Genomic DNA, 14584 nt, shown 5'->3' with positions numbered 1-14584 from the left:
CATTGTGATCAGAGCATTGTTTATGATATTTCTGCTTTATGAAAGTTATTTTTTCTCTGTGACCAAATAAATGATCAGTTTTTGTGGTTGTTCCATGTATTTTCTCTGTTTTCAGATTGTAATGTTAAATATGTATTCATAAGAGCAGTCTTACTGATTGTATTGTTTAGGTCATTTATATTTTAATGTTTTATCCACTTGACCTATCTTTAACTGACAGTGGTGTGTTAGTCTTCTATTATTGGTGTGCTTCTCTTTCTCTTGCCTCTTCTGTAGTTTCTGTTTTGTGTAGGTGGTTGATCTTATTATTTAGTGAATAGATATTCATAACTGTAATAATTTTTATGGAGCGAAATATGTAATTTAAAGAAATAGTTTCTGAGTAGTGTATCATGTTTAGGAAGGCCTTGTCTGTCTGAAGATAATAACCAATTTTCTTGTGTATTTTCTGTTAATTTTATAATTTGTGATTTATATTTGGATCTGTATAGTTTCAAGTTATTTTTGTGTATGGTAGGAGATTTTGGGGGTTCAGGATCTAATATTATCGTCTAAATAGATAGGAAATTAGCCTAACTTCATTTCATAATTGTCTGTCTTTCCCCCACTTATCGAAAATATCACCTTTATTTTAAACCAACATCCTGTATGCACAATATTCTCGACACTTCAGTTCTATTGATCATTGTCTATTCTGTACCGGGACCAGACTTCTAATGATTACATTTTTATGATATGTATTGATATCTGTTCTTCTAAATAAATCTCTTGGCTAGTATGCATTTTCTCTTCCATAGACATTTTAGAATCTGATTGTTGGGTGTACACATTTTATTTTCCAAAAGTGGCTGTACCAATATATCCCATCCCACATGCTCCTCTCTACGTGGCAGTGGCCTTCCTCCACTGAGAGGCTGGGGCTGTGTTTCCTCCGCTTGAATCTGAGTGGGCTTCTGCCTGGCAGAGGGGCACTGTGACTTTTGAGACTAAGTCATAAAAGGTAATATATCTCCTGCCAGCTTCTCTTGGGATGCTTGCTCTTAGAGCCCAGCTGCCATTCTGTGAGGAAGTCAAGTCCCCCATGGGAAGGCCATATGGAGGTATGCAGCCCCAGACCCCAGAGATCCTGGCCAACAAGCTAGCATCCGCCAGCAGACGTGTGATGGCCTGCTTGCTCCAACCTTCAAGTGCCACAGCAGACACCAGGTCGAGTACACGAGCTGCCCACCAAGTCTTCTCTGGGTTGTAGATGTGAGCAGAGTAAATGTTCTGGACCACCGCCTACTGCAGAGGTTTGTTATGAAGCAATAGGTAACTAGAACAGCAGTTGAAAAGAAAAAGACAAGACTGGAGGTGCTTTGATTGGGATTACCTTGAGTAAGTTACAGATTGATCTGAGAAGAATTTCAATAATCATGAATCTTCTCATCTGGGAACATGGTTTATGTTTCCATTCTTTATGCCTTTTTCATGTCCTTTAGTAATAGGTCATAACGTTTTTCATAAAAGTCTTGCATTTTTATTGCTAGATATAGTTTTTGTGGACATTATGAATGAGACTTTTTTTCCTAAAATTACATTTTCTAATAGAGAGCCTGTGTTTTGTTGTTGTTGTTGTGTTGTTTTAGTTTTGATTATCATCTGTTAAGCAAATGTTCCTGGAGCAAGTTGATAATGTTTAGGATTTTAGATTTAAAAGTAAATCTCTGTCGTGTTATTTCAGTAGTTGCTGTGGGGTTTATGGTGTACATCTGTAACTTACCCCTCAGTCATGACCTGCAGGTCACGTTCTACCACTGACACACAGGATGAGAGTGTCACAGCAGTGTGCTATGTCCTTGTGGCGTACTTGTTAATCCTCTGCGTGTTACAGACCCCACAGAACCTTGTTAGCGTTGTTGCTTTAAACAGTCAGTTATGTTTTCAGGAGATGAAGCGTAAGAGTGCCAGTCCATTTGTGATGAGTTCTGTCAGCCCTCGTGTATCTGAGAAAGTCTTTATTGTTGGAAAATATTTCACTGAGTGTAGAATTCTGGTTCAACAGTTCATTTTCCTTCCAACACTTAAAGATGTTGCTCCACTGTCTTGGTTTCCATTGTTACCCATGAGAAATCTTTCATTTTTGTTTCTGTTACTTTGTACATAAAACCCATAAAACCTTTGGGTTTTAAGATGTTTTTCCTTTATCACTGGTTTTAAACAGTTTGATTATGATATGCCTTGGTGTAGTTTTCTTCATGTTTCTTGGGCTTTGGGTTTTTTGGGCTTTTTGACTTTATGATTTTGATCAAATTTGGAACATTTTGGCTATTATTTCTCCAAATATTTTTTCTGTTGTTCCCTTTCTCTCCTCTCCTTTGGGGACTCCAGTTACTTATATATTAGGCCACTTGAAGCCCCACAGCCTGCTGATGCACTGTTGATGTTTGATCAGTCTTTCCGTGTTTCATTTGCATAATTTCTGTTTTTATGTCTTCAAGTTAACTAACCATTTCTTCTGCTGTGTCTATCTGCTCTTAATCCCACCCAGTGTATTTTTCAGTTTAGACATTGTGGTTTTCATCTCTAGAAGTTCCATATGGGTCTTTTCCTCCTTTTTAAAATATCTTTCATGTCTCTGCTTAACATCAGTCTTTCCTCTGCCTGCTTGAACATATGAAATATTTAAATGGCTTTGTCCACTAATTCTATTATCGGTGTCATTACTGAGTCTATTTCTGTTGACTGATTTTTCTACTTATTATGGATCATATATTCTTTCTTCTTTGTCTACCTGGCAGTTTTTTATTGGATGCCAGACATTGTGTATTTTATCTTGTTTGCTGCGGGTGTATTTGTAATCCTAGAAATTTTCTTGAGCTTTGTTTAGTTAAGTTACTTACGAAGTTTGATACTTTTAGGTATTGCTTTTATGGTTTGATGGGTCTGGAGCAGTGACCAGTCTGGACTAGTGATTCCTTACTTCCTGAGTTCTCCACCGAATGCCCTGTGAATTAGGAGGTTTTCCAGTCTGGCCTGTGAGAATAGGCCCTGTTCCAGGCCCTGTGTGAGTGTCTAGTCCTGCCTGATGGGTCTCTTCACGGCTTTGGGTAGTGCCTGCACGCATGTGCTGATCAGTTTCCTGCTGAGTACTTGAGGGGCCCCTTTGCAGACTGCCGGGGTTCTCTCTGTGCTGCTGCCTCCTCTCGGGTACTCTGACCTCCTGTGAAGTCAGCTGCCTTTGTCTCCCGGGACTCTTCAGCTCTGTCTCCGCCATGCAGGGAGTCTGCAGGCTCCACCTCAGTCGCCCTCCCCGTGCTGTGGTCTGGGAACTCTCCGGGTGGTCAGCGGGGCCGCTTGCAGGGCTCGCCTCACTGGTTTCCGTCTCTCGGGGGTCACTGTCCTTTGTTGCCTGATGTCCAGGGTTTTGAAAACCGTTGACCTGTGGTGGTTTTCGGTTGTTTCAGGTGGCTGTGTCAGTCTGGTCCCTGTACTTCGTCTTGTCTGAAGTGCGAGTCCTGTTTGCTGATTGATGCCAGCCTGCACTCGTTGATTTCTAGTTTTTGCAGTGTAATTTGTTACACTTGTTAAAATAAATCGTTATTTATTTTAATGCTCACGTTGTCCCAGATTTGGCTTCTGTGGCCTTTGGAAATGTCCTTATTGCTTTAGCACCCCCTCACACAGAGTGTTCCAGGGTCTGCTTGTCCTTCCCCTGCCTGAGCCTGCCGGTCAGCCATTTCTCCAAGGAGCCCTCTTTGGTGGAAAATTGTATTTAGAAGCCAAGCTCTGGAGCTCGGGGTGCCCTTTGCTGTGGAGCCCTGTCAGTGGACTTACCCAGAGAGTAGATGCGTGTGTACACACGTGTCCACCCACACATACGTTTACGCATGTTTATTTCCCTATGTAGCTGTATGTGCATGCGCACACATGGTGTACACACACACAGTCCAATTGCAATCCAACACCACGGGGTGAATTCTAGTTTCCTCCTTTGCCATATTTGTGACTCCCTTCTCCGACATGCCTGGAGAAGCCAGGCATTCATTATCCTCCATATGTTTGCTTATTTGAATAATCGCTGTCAGTGAGTATTCTTCTGTCACTGTGTCCTGTTCCCTCACAACGCAGTGCCCCTCCCTACTCTGGGGGTGATGCTCTGTGCTGGATCACGCCCCCCCTTACCTCACGTGATCCACAGTACCCGGGTAAGGTCACTCCTGGAGGGAGGCCCTCTGCCCTGCTTGGCCTCGGATACCTCGCGTCCTTCATCATCTCACATGGGGTCCCATATCTTGTGCTGTGATACCCTCCTTAGCCTGCTTGACTCTGGTGCTGGGGCAGGGCTGCTCCTCGTCCCCCATCGGGACCCCTGCCCCACCCTCCTGCTAGTGGGTTCTTCCTCTCTTAGCTTTGTTTCCTTAGGGACCCTTGGACCCTTAATGTCACTGGCTCAGCATGGGCTCCTTTCCTGAAGAGTCACCAAGTCTTTTGAGTAATGTTTAGTAAGGTTTGCTGTTTGCTCTCTGCTGTGAGTGGTGGGCTACATTATCTACTCCTAATTCCTCCAGAACTTTGGGGCACTCTGCCCTGCCTGCTGCACAGGTCTCTTCCTGCGAGTCCCTGCAAACCGCCTTAGCAGAGCATCCCAAGAGGGGCTGCTGGTGTCCCCTCAGGGGATGGGCCTGGAGTTGGGTGGGGGGTGCCAAGAACCAGGCCTTGCAGTGGCCTTGGAGCTTTCACAGCCCTCCACAGGTCCCTGACCTGGTGGGGCCCTGTGATTTGTGTCTGCTCTTTGATTTGAAGGCTGTGGGTCTGTGGCTGCGGGCCCCTGGCCTTTCCGTTCCACTTTGCAGGCGTAGTGCATGCGGGCTCTTTGAGTTCTGACAGAACACCAGCATTGTAAACCTCATCTTCAGGTCCTAAGAGCTGCCAGTTTCTGGAAAATACGCAGTGCAGAGTATGTTACTGCTGGATATTAATTCACAGAAAATCGATTTTTGCAAGATAGTTTTTCCTCTTAATTTGTTAGCAAAAGATCTTGTCAGATTGTATTTGTTTCTAATTTAAACTGAGGACATAGCAATTTTTAAAATCAGACTAAAAATTATAAGCACTGTCTTTTGGAACTTTTCACTTACTAAATAAACCAAAAGGGGGACTGGATACAGAATTGGAAATTTAACTCATTCGTGGGTTCATGGATAATGGCATTAGCACGTCTGCAAGAGTGGTGTTCAAGAGAGACCAAAAAATCCCAGGAAAATACAGGCAGGATCATAAGGAATCTTTCTATTAAAAGAGGGGAAAGTATGTATTTAAATAGTAGCTATTAATTATAGTTTCCAAAGGTTTTTAGATGCCTAATTTTGAAATGAATTAAGGTTTTAGATTTTCACTCTAAATCTACTGAGTGGATTTTGGAGCTTAAGAGCGGTTATCAACAGAGTTAGAAATAGCGAGGACAGTCCTGTTTCCCTGTTCTCTCTGGGCGAGGACTGAGGCTGGACTCAGTGGCCTTTGCACAGGCGGGATGCTCTCTTTGGCAGGCTGATGTTTGGGACTCTGAGTCAGAAGTGGCATTGATTTTTAGGACCAGGATGGCTCCCCTATCAATCCATGTGAATCAGAAGAGCTTTCAAGAAGCCCTAGATTGTCCTCTTTCCTTGGGTTTGCACGGAAGCTGCCTTGCCCCTGATGTGGTCTGTGAGTGGCATCGAGATTAGAGTGGCTTTGGGGGCTCGCAGAGAGCTGAGGGGCTGCAGAGAAAACTGCTGGGAGGCAGGCCCTGGCTTCCTGCGAACGGCCTCAGCCCTGCGATGACAACCAGCCAGCATGATGACAGCCAGCATGCAGTGGGAGGAGCTGCTTGCCTCCCCCACAGGGCAGGGTGCACGACTGGATAGGATTCACGCAGTGCTCGGGCACAGGCCTTTGGCCATACAGACCTGGGTTTGAAAGTCCCAACTTACCTAGCGGACTGTCACTGTGGGCAACTCACTGAGCTCTCCAACTCTCCGTCTCTTCCTCAGTAACTTTGAAAGATCTTCCCTCAGTGGCAGGAGTATTTGGGGACAATGCGCACCAAAGGCGTGGCACTGAGCCTGCCCAGAGTGCCCACAGGTATGGCCGGCGCTGGGCTTTTCATAGAGTGTCCCCGTCCCGAAGCCGTAAAGCCCTGGGGCCGCTGTATGCTCTGTTATTAGATGCGTTTTGCCGTCTAAAGTAAAGGGCATTGATTAACTTGCTTTCACAGTGACTTATTTATTTTTAGGATACTGAAGTGTATAAAGCTACAGTAAAAGACGACCTTACCAAGTGGCAGAATGTTCTGAAAGCTCATAGCTCTGTGGACTGGTTAATAGTGGTAGTTGAAAATGATGCCAAGAAAAAAAACAAAACCAACATCCTTCCCCGAACTTCTATTGTGGACAAAATAAGAAATGATTTTTGTAATAAACAGAGTGACAGGTAAGTATATCTTTAATTTTACCTCATTGGGCTGATATCTGGATGATACAGATTGTTGGCTCCCGGGTAGTAATAAAAGTTTACTCTGAGTGGCTGTGGTGTGCCTGACACTGGAGCATGTGGTGGGGGTGCCGAAGAGACCAGGTCCCTCTCCCGCTGGTCTGGCAGGCAAGAAACTGTAAGCAGTCACTCCCAGTGTGCTGCGTTGGTGGAGGGTCCAGTGGAACAGTGACTGTGGGAGAGACCACACAGTGGGTCCCCTTTCTGAAGGTTGGTAATGGGCGTTAGCACAGGAAAGGCTTCCAGAAGTCCTGCAGTGCTTGTGTACAGCAGGGTTTCTTAAACGTTTTGTAGCTATGGGACCCTGTGTTTTGTTTGTTTACCTTAACACCTATTAAGAGTTCCTAAAAACAAGCTATAAAATGCTGATTTACTGTCCTTCAGAAACTTGAAAGGGACCCTGAAACTCGAGTGGCCACTTTGCTGCACAGACTTCCTTTGCTCTCTTGCTCCTCCCTGTCTGGGCTCTGTTCTCTTCCTTCCTCTTCAGCGATGCCATTCCCAGCTGTGCCGGCTAGCATATTCCTTAACACTTGTTTAATTGATCGTCTGCATCTCCTAGGTTAGCACTTTAACTCACTCAGGTCCTGGGGTGCAGTGGTGAGCCTGCTCCCTGCTCTGCTACAGTGTGGGCCAGTGGCAGAGACGGGCATTCCTTCACACGCAGGTTGCCACCACCAGTGGTCACCATGGTGGCAAATGCTCAGACGGAGGGTTCCAGGATGCGGCAAGAGCCTGGAGTAGGGGAGCTGGCCTGCAAGAGCCTGGAGTAGGGGAGCTGGCCTGCAAGAGCCTGGAGTAGGGGAGCTGGCCTGCTCTGGGGGCTAAGGGAGCTGCCCTGAGAAAGCAGCAGTAGGGCTAAGAAGTGAAGGGTGCGCAGGAGTTAAGGGAAGAGCCGGGGGAAGAAATCCTGGGTGTGTGAGGCTGGGAGTACCAACCAAATGCTGCCACGTGGCTGCTTTATTCTGTGACCGCATCCCGTGTCAGGGCCACCCAGTGAACTGATGGTTCTTCAGGGGAAGGAGCCATATGTGGGCTTCCTTTTTATGTTCTACACAATACTGGGCACATAGTAATGTTCAAATTTGCTTTATTTATAGTTTGAATTAAATATTAGATTGTTGAGCTTATGGTTTATCTTAGAGAAATTTCATGCAATCTGGACTTGTGGGAATTTTTTCCTAAGGTCTGTTATTCATGAATTAGTTATCCCAAAAGAATCAGCTTGACATTTTAACAAGATGCTACGTGATTGTGTGTGCTTCCGCTCGCGGTGATTCGGGTTTGCTAACATTTGTATTTTGAAAGGAGCACCAGACCCCAGGAGGCCTGGAGGGAGGAGAGCCCTGTTTTACCGTCTGAGGGAGAAGTGGGCCAGCATGGAATAGAGAGAAGGGGTGGGGCTGAAAACCCAAACCGAGTGGCCCTTGAGTGGTTTTTCATATTACAAAAGGAATCATGTTTGTTTGAGATTTTATTAGGTAAATAAATTGGTGTAATGGGATATATTAGTCAAACTTAGGAAATGTTCAAACTGTATGATTTTTCAAAGTGCCTGTTGCTTACTTTTAAGTCTACCTTATAATTTTTATCTAATTGCCAAAGGTATGTTTCTGCTGAGCCTATTTAAAACTAACTTGTTTTCAATGACTATTCTTTATATGTAAAATGTAACTTACTAAAATTTTTAACATTTCCTATGTAATATTTAAACATGCCGTCTAACATTTTGATTTTCATCAGTTTGCAAAGCCACCTATAACAAATCTGTACTTTATTTTTTGATGTAAAAAGCTGGGTCAGACTTTCATAAATTTGAATTTAGTAATGTCTGTATTGACAGTTGTTTTATTAGGTAGTATAATTTCTGGTCTTTGGAAATACTGGAACACATGGCCATGAAGTGGCTTACTGTTTTTTTAACTTTAATCTTGTATTTAATTTCTGATTATAAATATTACATGTTTATTGTAGAATTATTAGAAAAAGGTAATAAACAAAAGAAAATAGATATTAACTCTTAGCATTTGGTATATCTTTCAGAATTTTTACGCATAATGTTTTGTACTTGCTTTTTTCATTTAATACATTGTAAAAATTTTTCCATGAACAATACATGTATTTCTATCCCATTATTGTTAATGAGTATGTAATATTCCATAGTATTAATGCACTATAAGTTATTTATACATTCTTCTGCTGGACTTGTAAGTTATTGCTTACTTATTATTTTTAACAGCAATATTAGAAACAGCTTTCTAGCTCAGATGTTGTGTACATCCTTAATTATTTCCTTAGATTAAATCTCTAAAAGGAAAATTGCTTGATAAAAGGTTTTGTGCATTTTCCAGGCTTTTGGTAAGTATCACTAAATCAGAGAGTTGCCTTGTTAATTGTTTGTGCCAGCAGCAGTCCCCGTGACTGGCAGAGATCCCGGCCTGGAGCTGCTCGTCATGCTGCGCCTCTGTGAGCAGCTGCTCAGGACGGCCGGGCAGCAGGCACTCTGAAGATGCTGCTCTCCTCCAGATTGACCCCCACCAACCTGAGCTCTCCCTTTCTGAGTTAATAACCATCTAGGCTTGATGTGAATTTCTGAAGCATAGTTCTTTTTTTTTTGTGAGGAGGATCGGCCCTGAGCTAACATCTGCCAATCCTCCTCTTCTTGCTGAGGAAGACTGGCCCTGGGCTAACATCCATGCCCATCTTTGTCTACTTTATATGGGACGCCACCACAGCATGGCTCGACAAGTGGTGCATGGGTGCGCGCCCGGGATCCGAACCAGCGAATCCCGGGCCGCCGCAGCGGAGCACGCGCACTTAACCACTTGTGCCACTGGGCTGACCCCCATAGTTCTTTTTTATTAACAAAAGAAGAAGAAGATCTAGAAACAGTAAACGCTGAACGACGTAATAAGGGATAGAGAATATAATGAATATGTTGTCTGATTGATAAGCACCAGGTCACTGAAAAAAAATATTGTTTTGGTGGTTGGTGTTTGTGTTAGTTTCCTTTTCCAGCCCCCCTGTAGGTATAGGGAGAATTCTGTGTCTGGTCAGGAATAAAAGTTGATGGTTATAATCCTTGAGAATGCCTTAAGGATAAACCACTGAACCTATAGATTCTAGCAGCTCATAGATTGGATAAATACTCGTTTGCCCTTTGGGAGTCTTAGGAGTGAGCTGGCTGGACCCCTTTGTCTTTCAGGAGAAGGAACATGGTCAGGGGTTGGAGTGATTGGAATTAAAGCCAGCTACCGATTTTACATTGTCCTCTCGGTCCTCACTGTTCACGTGGTGGGTCATCTAGACTGTGGGCTGCTTCCCCATTTTTGTCTCTTGATTTATAACTCCATAGATTAGCCCTTCCTTCAAGGGGTGTGCTGGGGCACAGAGAAAATGGAACAGAATTGCTTCATTTTGCTACTTGCTGGTAATTCAGGTGAATTATTTACTGAGGAGAAATGTTGAAGCTCATAGCATCAATATTTTAAAATTATTTCTGAGTTCAGATTTATTCATCTTTCTAAATTATGATTATCAAGGATAAAGAAAGTTACCTTTTCCAACCTGTTGAATGAATACGTTGCCTTTTCCAAATCCATTCGAAACTCTTGTAATTTTATGCCTTTGGTGTTTTTATACCACTGATACAAAGTCTTTTTGGAGTAAAACTCTATCACGCCTGTATGTTAAGCCATATTCTTTAAGCCTTTATTTATTAGCTATTTATTAACCCTGCTCTTGAGGAGCTCCTAGTCTGGTGGGCGAGACAGAGCTACAAAGAGAGAAAGTGTTTACAGTGTGGCGCTTCTGCGGTAGTGGTGTAATCACAGTGGGGGCCGAGCAGGCAGAGCAGCTCGGGGAGTGGTGGGGGAGGGGTTCAGTGAGGCCGTGTCAGCTGAGCCGTAGGAAGGTGCTAGACAAGAGGGGAGAGCATGAGAGTTCAGAGGGCTGAACTGGGAATACGGAGAAGTCAAGCTAGACACCTAGGTTGGGTCCATGTCGTAATAGACCTCATATGTCATGTTAAGCAATCTAAATTTTATTCTGTCAATTACAAGGAACCAAAAGAGATTTTTGAAGGGAGCAGGGGGAATGAGGTTTGGCTGCTGAGTGTAGTATAATCACCTTATTTTACAGAGAACCCTGGAGGCAGGGTCTAAGACTCGAGACTCGTCATAAATCCCTCTCCGCTTTCCAGTCCATTCTACAGCGATTCTCCTTGGAACAGCACTTACTGCTCAAGTGGCATCAGACCCGTTCATGATGAACCTTTTCCTCATCTGATTTCTCACTGCCTGCCTGATGTCTTTTACCAATTAAAGAAGGAAGAAAGGCAGGAAGGAGGGAGGGAAGAAAGGAGGAGGAGGCCGGAAATCAGTGTGCACTCCAGGAGGATGGTAGCAGTTGGGCAGTGGGACTGTGCTTGGAGAGTATTTTCCAGTTAGTCCGTTCATGTCTCTGCAGGTGTGTCGTGCTCTCTGACCCCTTGAAGGACTCTTCTCGAACTCAGGAATCCTGGAATGCCTTCCTGACCAAACTCAGGACATTGCTTCTTATGTCTTTTACCAAAAACCTAGGCAAGTTTGAGGACGACATGAGAACCTTGAGGGAGAAGAGGACTGAGCCAGGCTGGAGCTTTTGTGAATATTTCATGGTTCAGGTACTTGACTAATTATAGAACTAGATGGTTTTCTTCTTCTCTCCTCCCTCGTTCTTTCTTTCCAAATAAGGCAGCTCTCTTGGGGTAATTCTTACTGGCATAGTTTTTAAAACCAAGAGACGATGTAGTAGCTAACAGACATTTCAGTCTCTTGGCTTATCAAGCAGAAGAGTGGAGATGGCCTCCTGAGTAATTATGTCATCAGCTCCCCTGCTGCTTCAGAGCGTGGCCTCTAGCCTTTTATGAAATGGCCTTGTCCTCAGGGTAGTTTTGGTTTTGTTAGTGTCTCGGACCTTCTGGGGTGTCCACCATGGGAATGGCTTAGACACAGGAGCCCTAGAGGTGGTGATGGTCCTGTTGATAGAGATGCCCTCTACCTACCCAGCACTGTGATTAGATTATAATTTCCTAGGAACATTTCCTCTGTAGTTTTGTTTTATAGCCTTGGGTTCCAATAAAAGATTGTCTTAAGCTGGTTCCTTTACTATAGTTTACAAAAATGTTTATGTTTTTAAAATTGTAGTCTACAGTCAGCTCTTTCTCTTTTAAGAAGAAAAGTCGCAAGTGAACAAAGGGATATGTAATAGTATAATTTGTGGATAACACTGCAGGAGGTGACAAGAAGATTGCTCTTAAGGTTCCTTGTTCTTGTTTACCATATTTTGATTGTAAAAGTATTTTTCATATTAAATATCACTTGTGTATTACTTGCTGAAGAAATAATACACTTTGGATAAATAAAAGACCAATTCTGATTAGAAATTTTGGTGTTTATCTCTTTTTCTGATGCTTATGTCTTAATGATATTTGGATGATTTGGTACAATAAGGGAATTTGAATATCTTCATAATTCCCTGTATGATCTACCCATTGCAGACCTTTCAGATTGCCCCGTCTTTTCACCCTTCAAGCTTATTAAACTTAGTCTCTAAGAGTTACAAACAACAAAGGAGAAGTCTAAATGAACCCAGTGATATTGGATTGGAATCTGAGGTATTAGTGTGAACCCATGGTTGGATGGATGGATAGATAGATAGATGGATAGGTAGATAGATAAGTTCAGAAATATAGATGTATGTGTGTTTGAGGATTGGTACACATACATAGATTTCTTTGCTCTGTCCTCTGACAGGGCCTAGAAAAAATGATACCTCAGAGCAATGAGCGCACCCAGCACCAGGATCTTGGTTTCTTCCTCAAACTCATTTCTCCCATAAAAGGTGCCAGGGGTCCTTGTAGAAGTAGTTGATTCCAGGACTGGGGCAAGGAAAATTCAAGATGGACCTGGAATATCTTGTAGAACCAGAAAGTAAGGAAGCGCACAGAAAGAGATGGCGGTCCATTAAGAGAACGTAAGCACCACCTAAAGGAGCCTCCTAATGGCCAAAGCTGGAACAATTTGTGCAACATAATAAAGAACGACAGAATTGGATTTTAACCCGTGGAATAAAATTAATATCCATGAATCTACATAAATATAAACAAATCATTGATTAAAGAAGTAAAAGGAGCAGAAGGTTCAGCTCTTCCACACAGAAGAAGAATGCCAATTAAATGTGTGTCTGGGATGGCAAGGGAGATGCCAAAGACAGGAGGGGGACTGGTGTGTTCCATGCTGCGGGTAGGTCATGGAGGGTTTCCAGAAGTCACCCTGGCCTTCTCCCACTTCTCTCCGGTCTCCTCTCTGGGCATGCATAAGTGTTGACGTGTTGTGGTCATTGAGTGAATTTTCACTCGGCGTGGCACACGCGTTCCTTGTGATGCTGCATGCTCTTCTCTGTTGTAATCTTCAGTAGCTCTGTACTGTTTCAAAAAACTGATTGATGTTTTTGCCTGTTTTAAAACTTCTTTTTGGGTGAACAGGAGGAACTTGCCTTTGTTTTTGAGATGCTGCAGCAGTTTGAAGATGCCCTGGTGCAGTACGACGAGCTGGATGCCCTGTTTTCTCAGTATGTGGTCAACTTTGGTGCTGGGGGTGAGTAGTGAAGTTTTTGAAGCAAATTTTTTTCTCAGTTTTTCCCACTTGTAAATAGTTTGGAAACTGCCATTTATTTAGCCAATGATTAAATCATCTTTTGTTGTTGTTTTTATGCAAATTATATGGGATATAGTCTCATGGTTCCTATAGGAAATGAAATGAGAATTAAGAATTAGTCACTTACACTTTTAGAAGAATCTTAAGTAATAAAATGTTTAAGAAGTTGTTTTTCAGGTACAAAGTGTCATTTCTGCAACTAGTGATGCTTCTGATTCTGTGGCTTCTTGCTAGCCTAAGATTGGGAATCTTTTACTTCTGTCACAAGGTCATCTTTGTAATATTTGAGTGTTCATTGCAGTGAGTTTTCTGTGACACCATTATAATGGGTGTTCATCTTTTTTTTAAGCTTTTAAACAATGTCTTAAATTCTTTTAGAAGTACAAAATTAGCACAACGAAACCATGTACAAAGAAAAAAGTTTATAATTGTCCTGTTTGTTGGTTAATACTTATTTTGATAGAAATGGCATCATTTTATGTAGACATTTGTCTGTAGCTTGCTGTTCTTATTAACAGCCCCTCACAGGCATCTCTCCGAGTTAACGGTATCAGGGTCTGAGTTATCTTTGTTCACAGCTGCATAATGCTTCCCCATGTGGGTTCATTAGCGTTTATGCAGCCATCCCTGGTGTTGGACATTTGGGTTGTTTCTGCTCCTGCCACCACAAGCAGTGCTGTCATAGACATGTTTTTGGGGCTTCTTTTTGAGAACCCTTGTCACAGTGTCTGAAGAAAGGAGTGATTTCAAGGAACCATAGTGTCTGCCAGAAAACTTACAGGAAAACTTGTGGGAGGTCCTGGGACAGTCAGCTTGAGCCGTGGGCACTGTCCTTGTTCTGGAAATGATGATGGAATGTCACTGACTGAGTCGACTCCAAACCAATTTTTATGAAGTTTGGGTTTGCATCTCTTACTTTGCTAAGATGCCAATATAAACGTATAACCAAAGCAAAGTATTTACTAATTAAATACAAAAATTTTAGAAGAGGTAAAATTACATTTCGTACATTTTACATCTTCATACTATATATATATATGTCTTTTAAATATCTTACATATTTCTTATATCATATTTCACATAATTTGTTTGTTCTCTCAGTTTTAAAATAAATCTGGGGCAATTTAAAATCCAGAAGTGAGCCTGGACCACCTTTTGCAGCTAAATGATAAGATTGTTCATTTTTGTTCATTCTTACAACAAACACTTAGAGCCCACGCTGTGCCAGACACTGTTCTAAATAGAATAGGAAGCAAAACAGAACCCCTTCCTTCATGGACTTTACGTGAAAGGGAAATAGGCTCAGAAAAATACACATGTAACTTAAAGTCAGGCACTAATAATAACAAGTGCAGGCTGCAGAAGAGGCTACGGGG

General features: G+C 42.8%; 1 protein-coding gene across 3 annotated transcripts in view; it reads left to right on the top strand.

Annotated features, from left to right (window-relative positions):
* TRAPPC10 (trafficking protein particle complex subunit 10) overlaps window positions 1–14584 on the top strand; it is an 88582-nt gene that overhangs the window by 28888 nt on the left and 45110 nt on the right. For 2 of the 3 annotated variants that reach the window (XM_087418006.1, XM_087418007.1), the window contains exons 4-6: window positions 6254–6450; window positions 10978–11173; window positions 13037–13148. In XM_087418006.1, the coding sequence (XP_087274132.1) occupies window positions 6254–6450; window positions 10978–11173; window positions 13037–13148 (505 nt within the window). The remainder of the gene's footprint in view (window positions 1–6253; window positions 6451–10977; window positions 11174–13036; window positions 13149–14584) is intronic. The other variant, XM_087418008.1, reaches the window with a different exon arrangement.

Source organism: Ceratotherium simum, chromosome 27 (genome assembly GCF_057802395.1).
Source record: "Ceratotherium simum simum isolate JZ-2026a chromosome 27, ASM5780239v1, whole genome shotgun sequence".
Classification (NCBI taxonomy): domain Eukaryota; kingdom Metazoa; phylum Chordata; class Mammalia; order Perissodactyla; family Rhinocerotidae; genus Ceratotherium; species Ceratotherium simum.
Note: the sequence above shows the minus strand (reverse complement) of the source record. Positions and strands in the feature narration are given on the sequence as shown.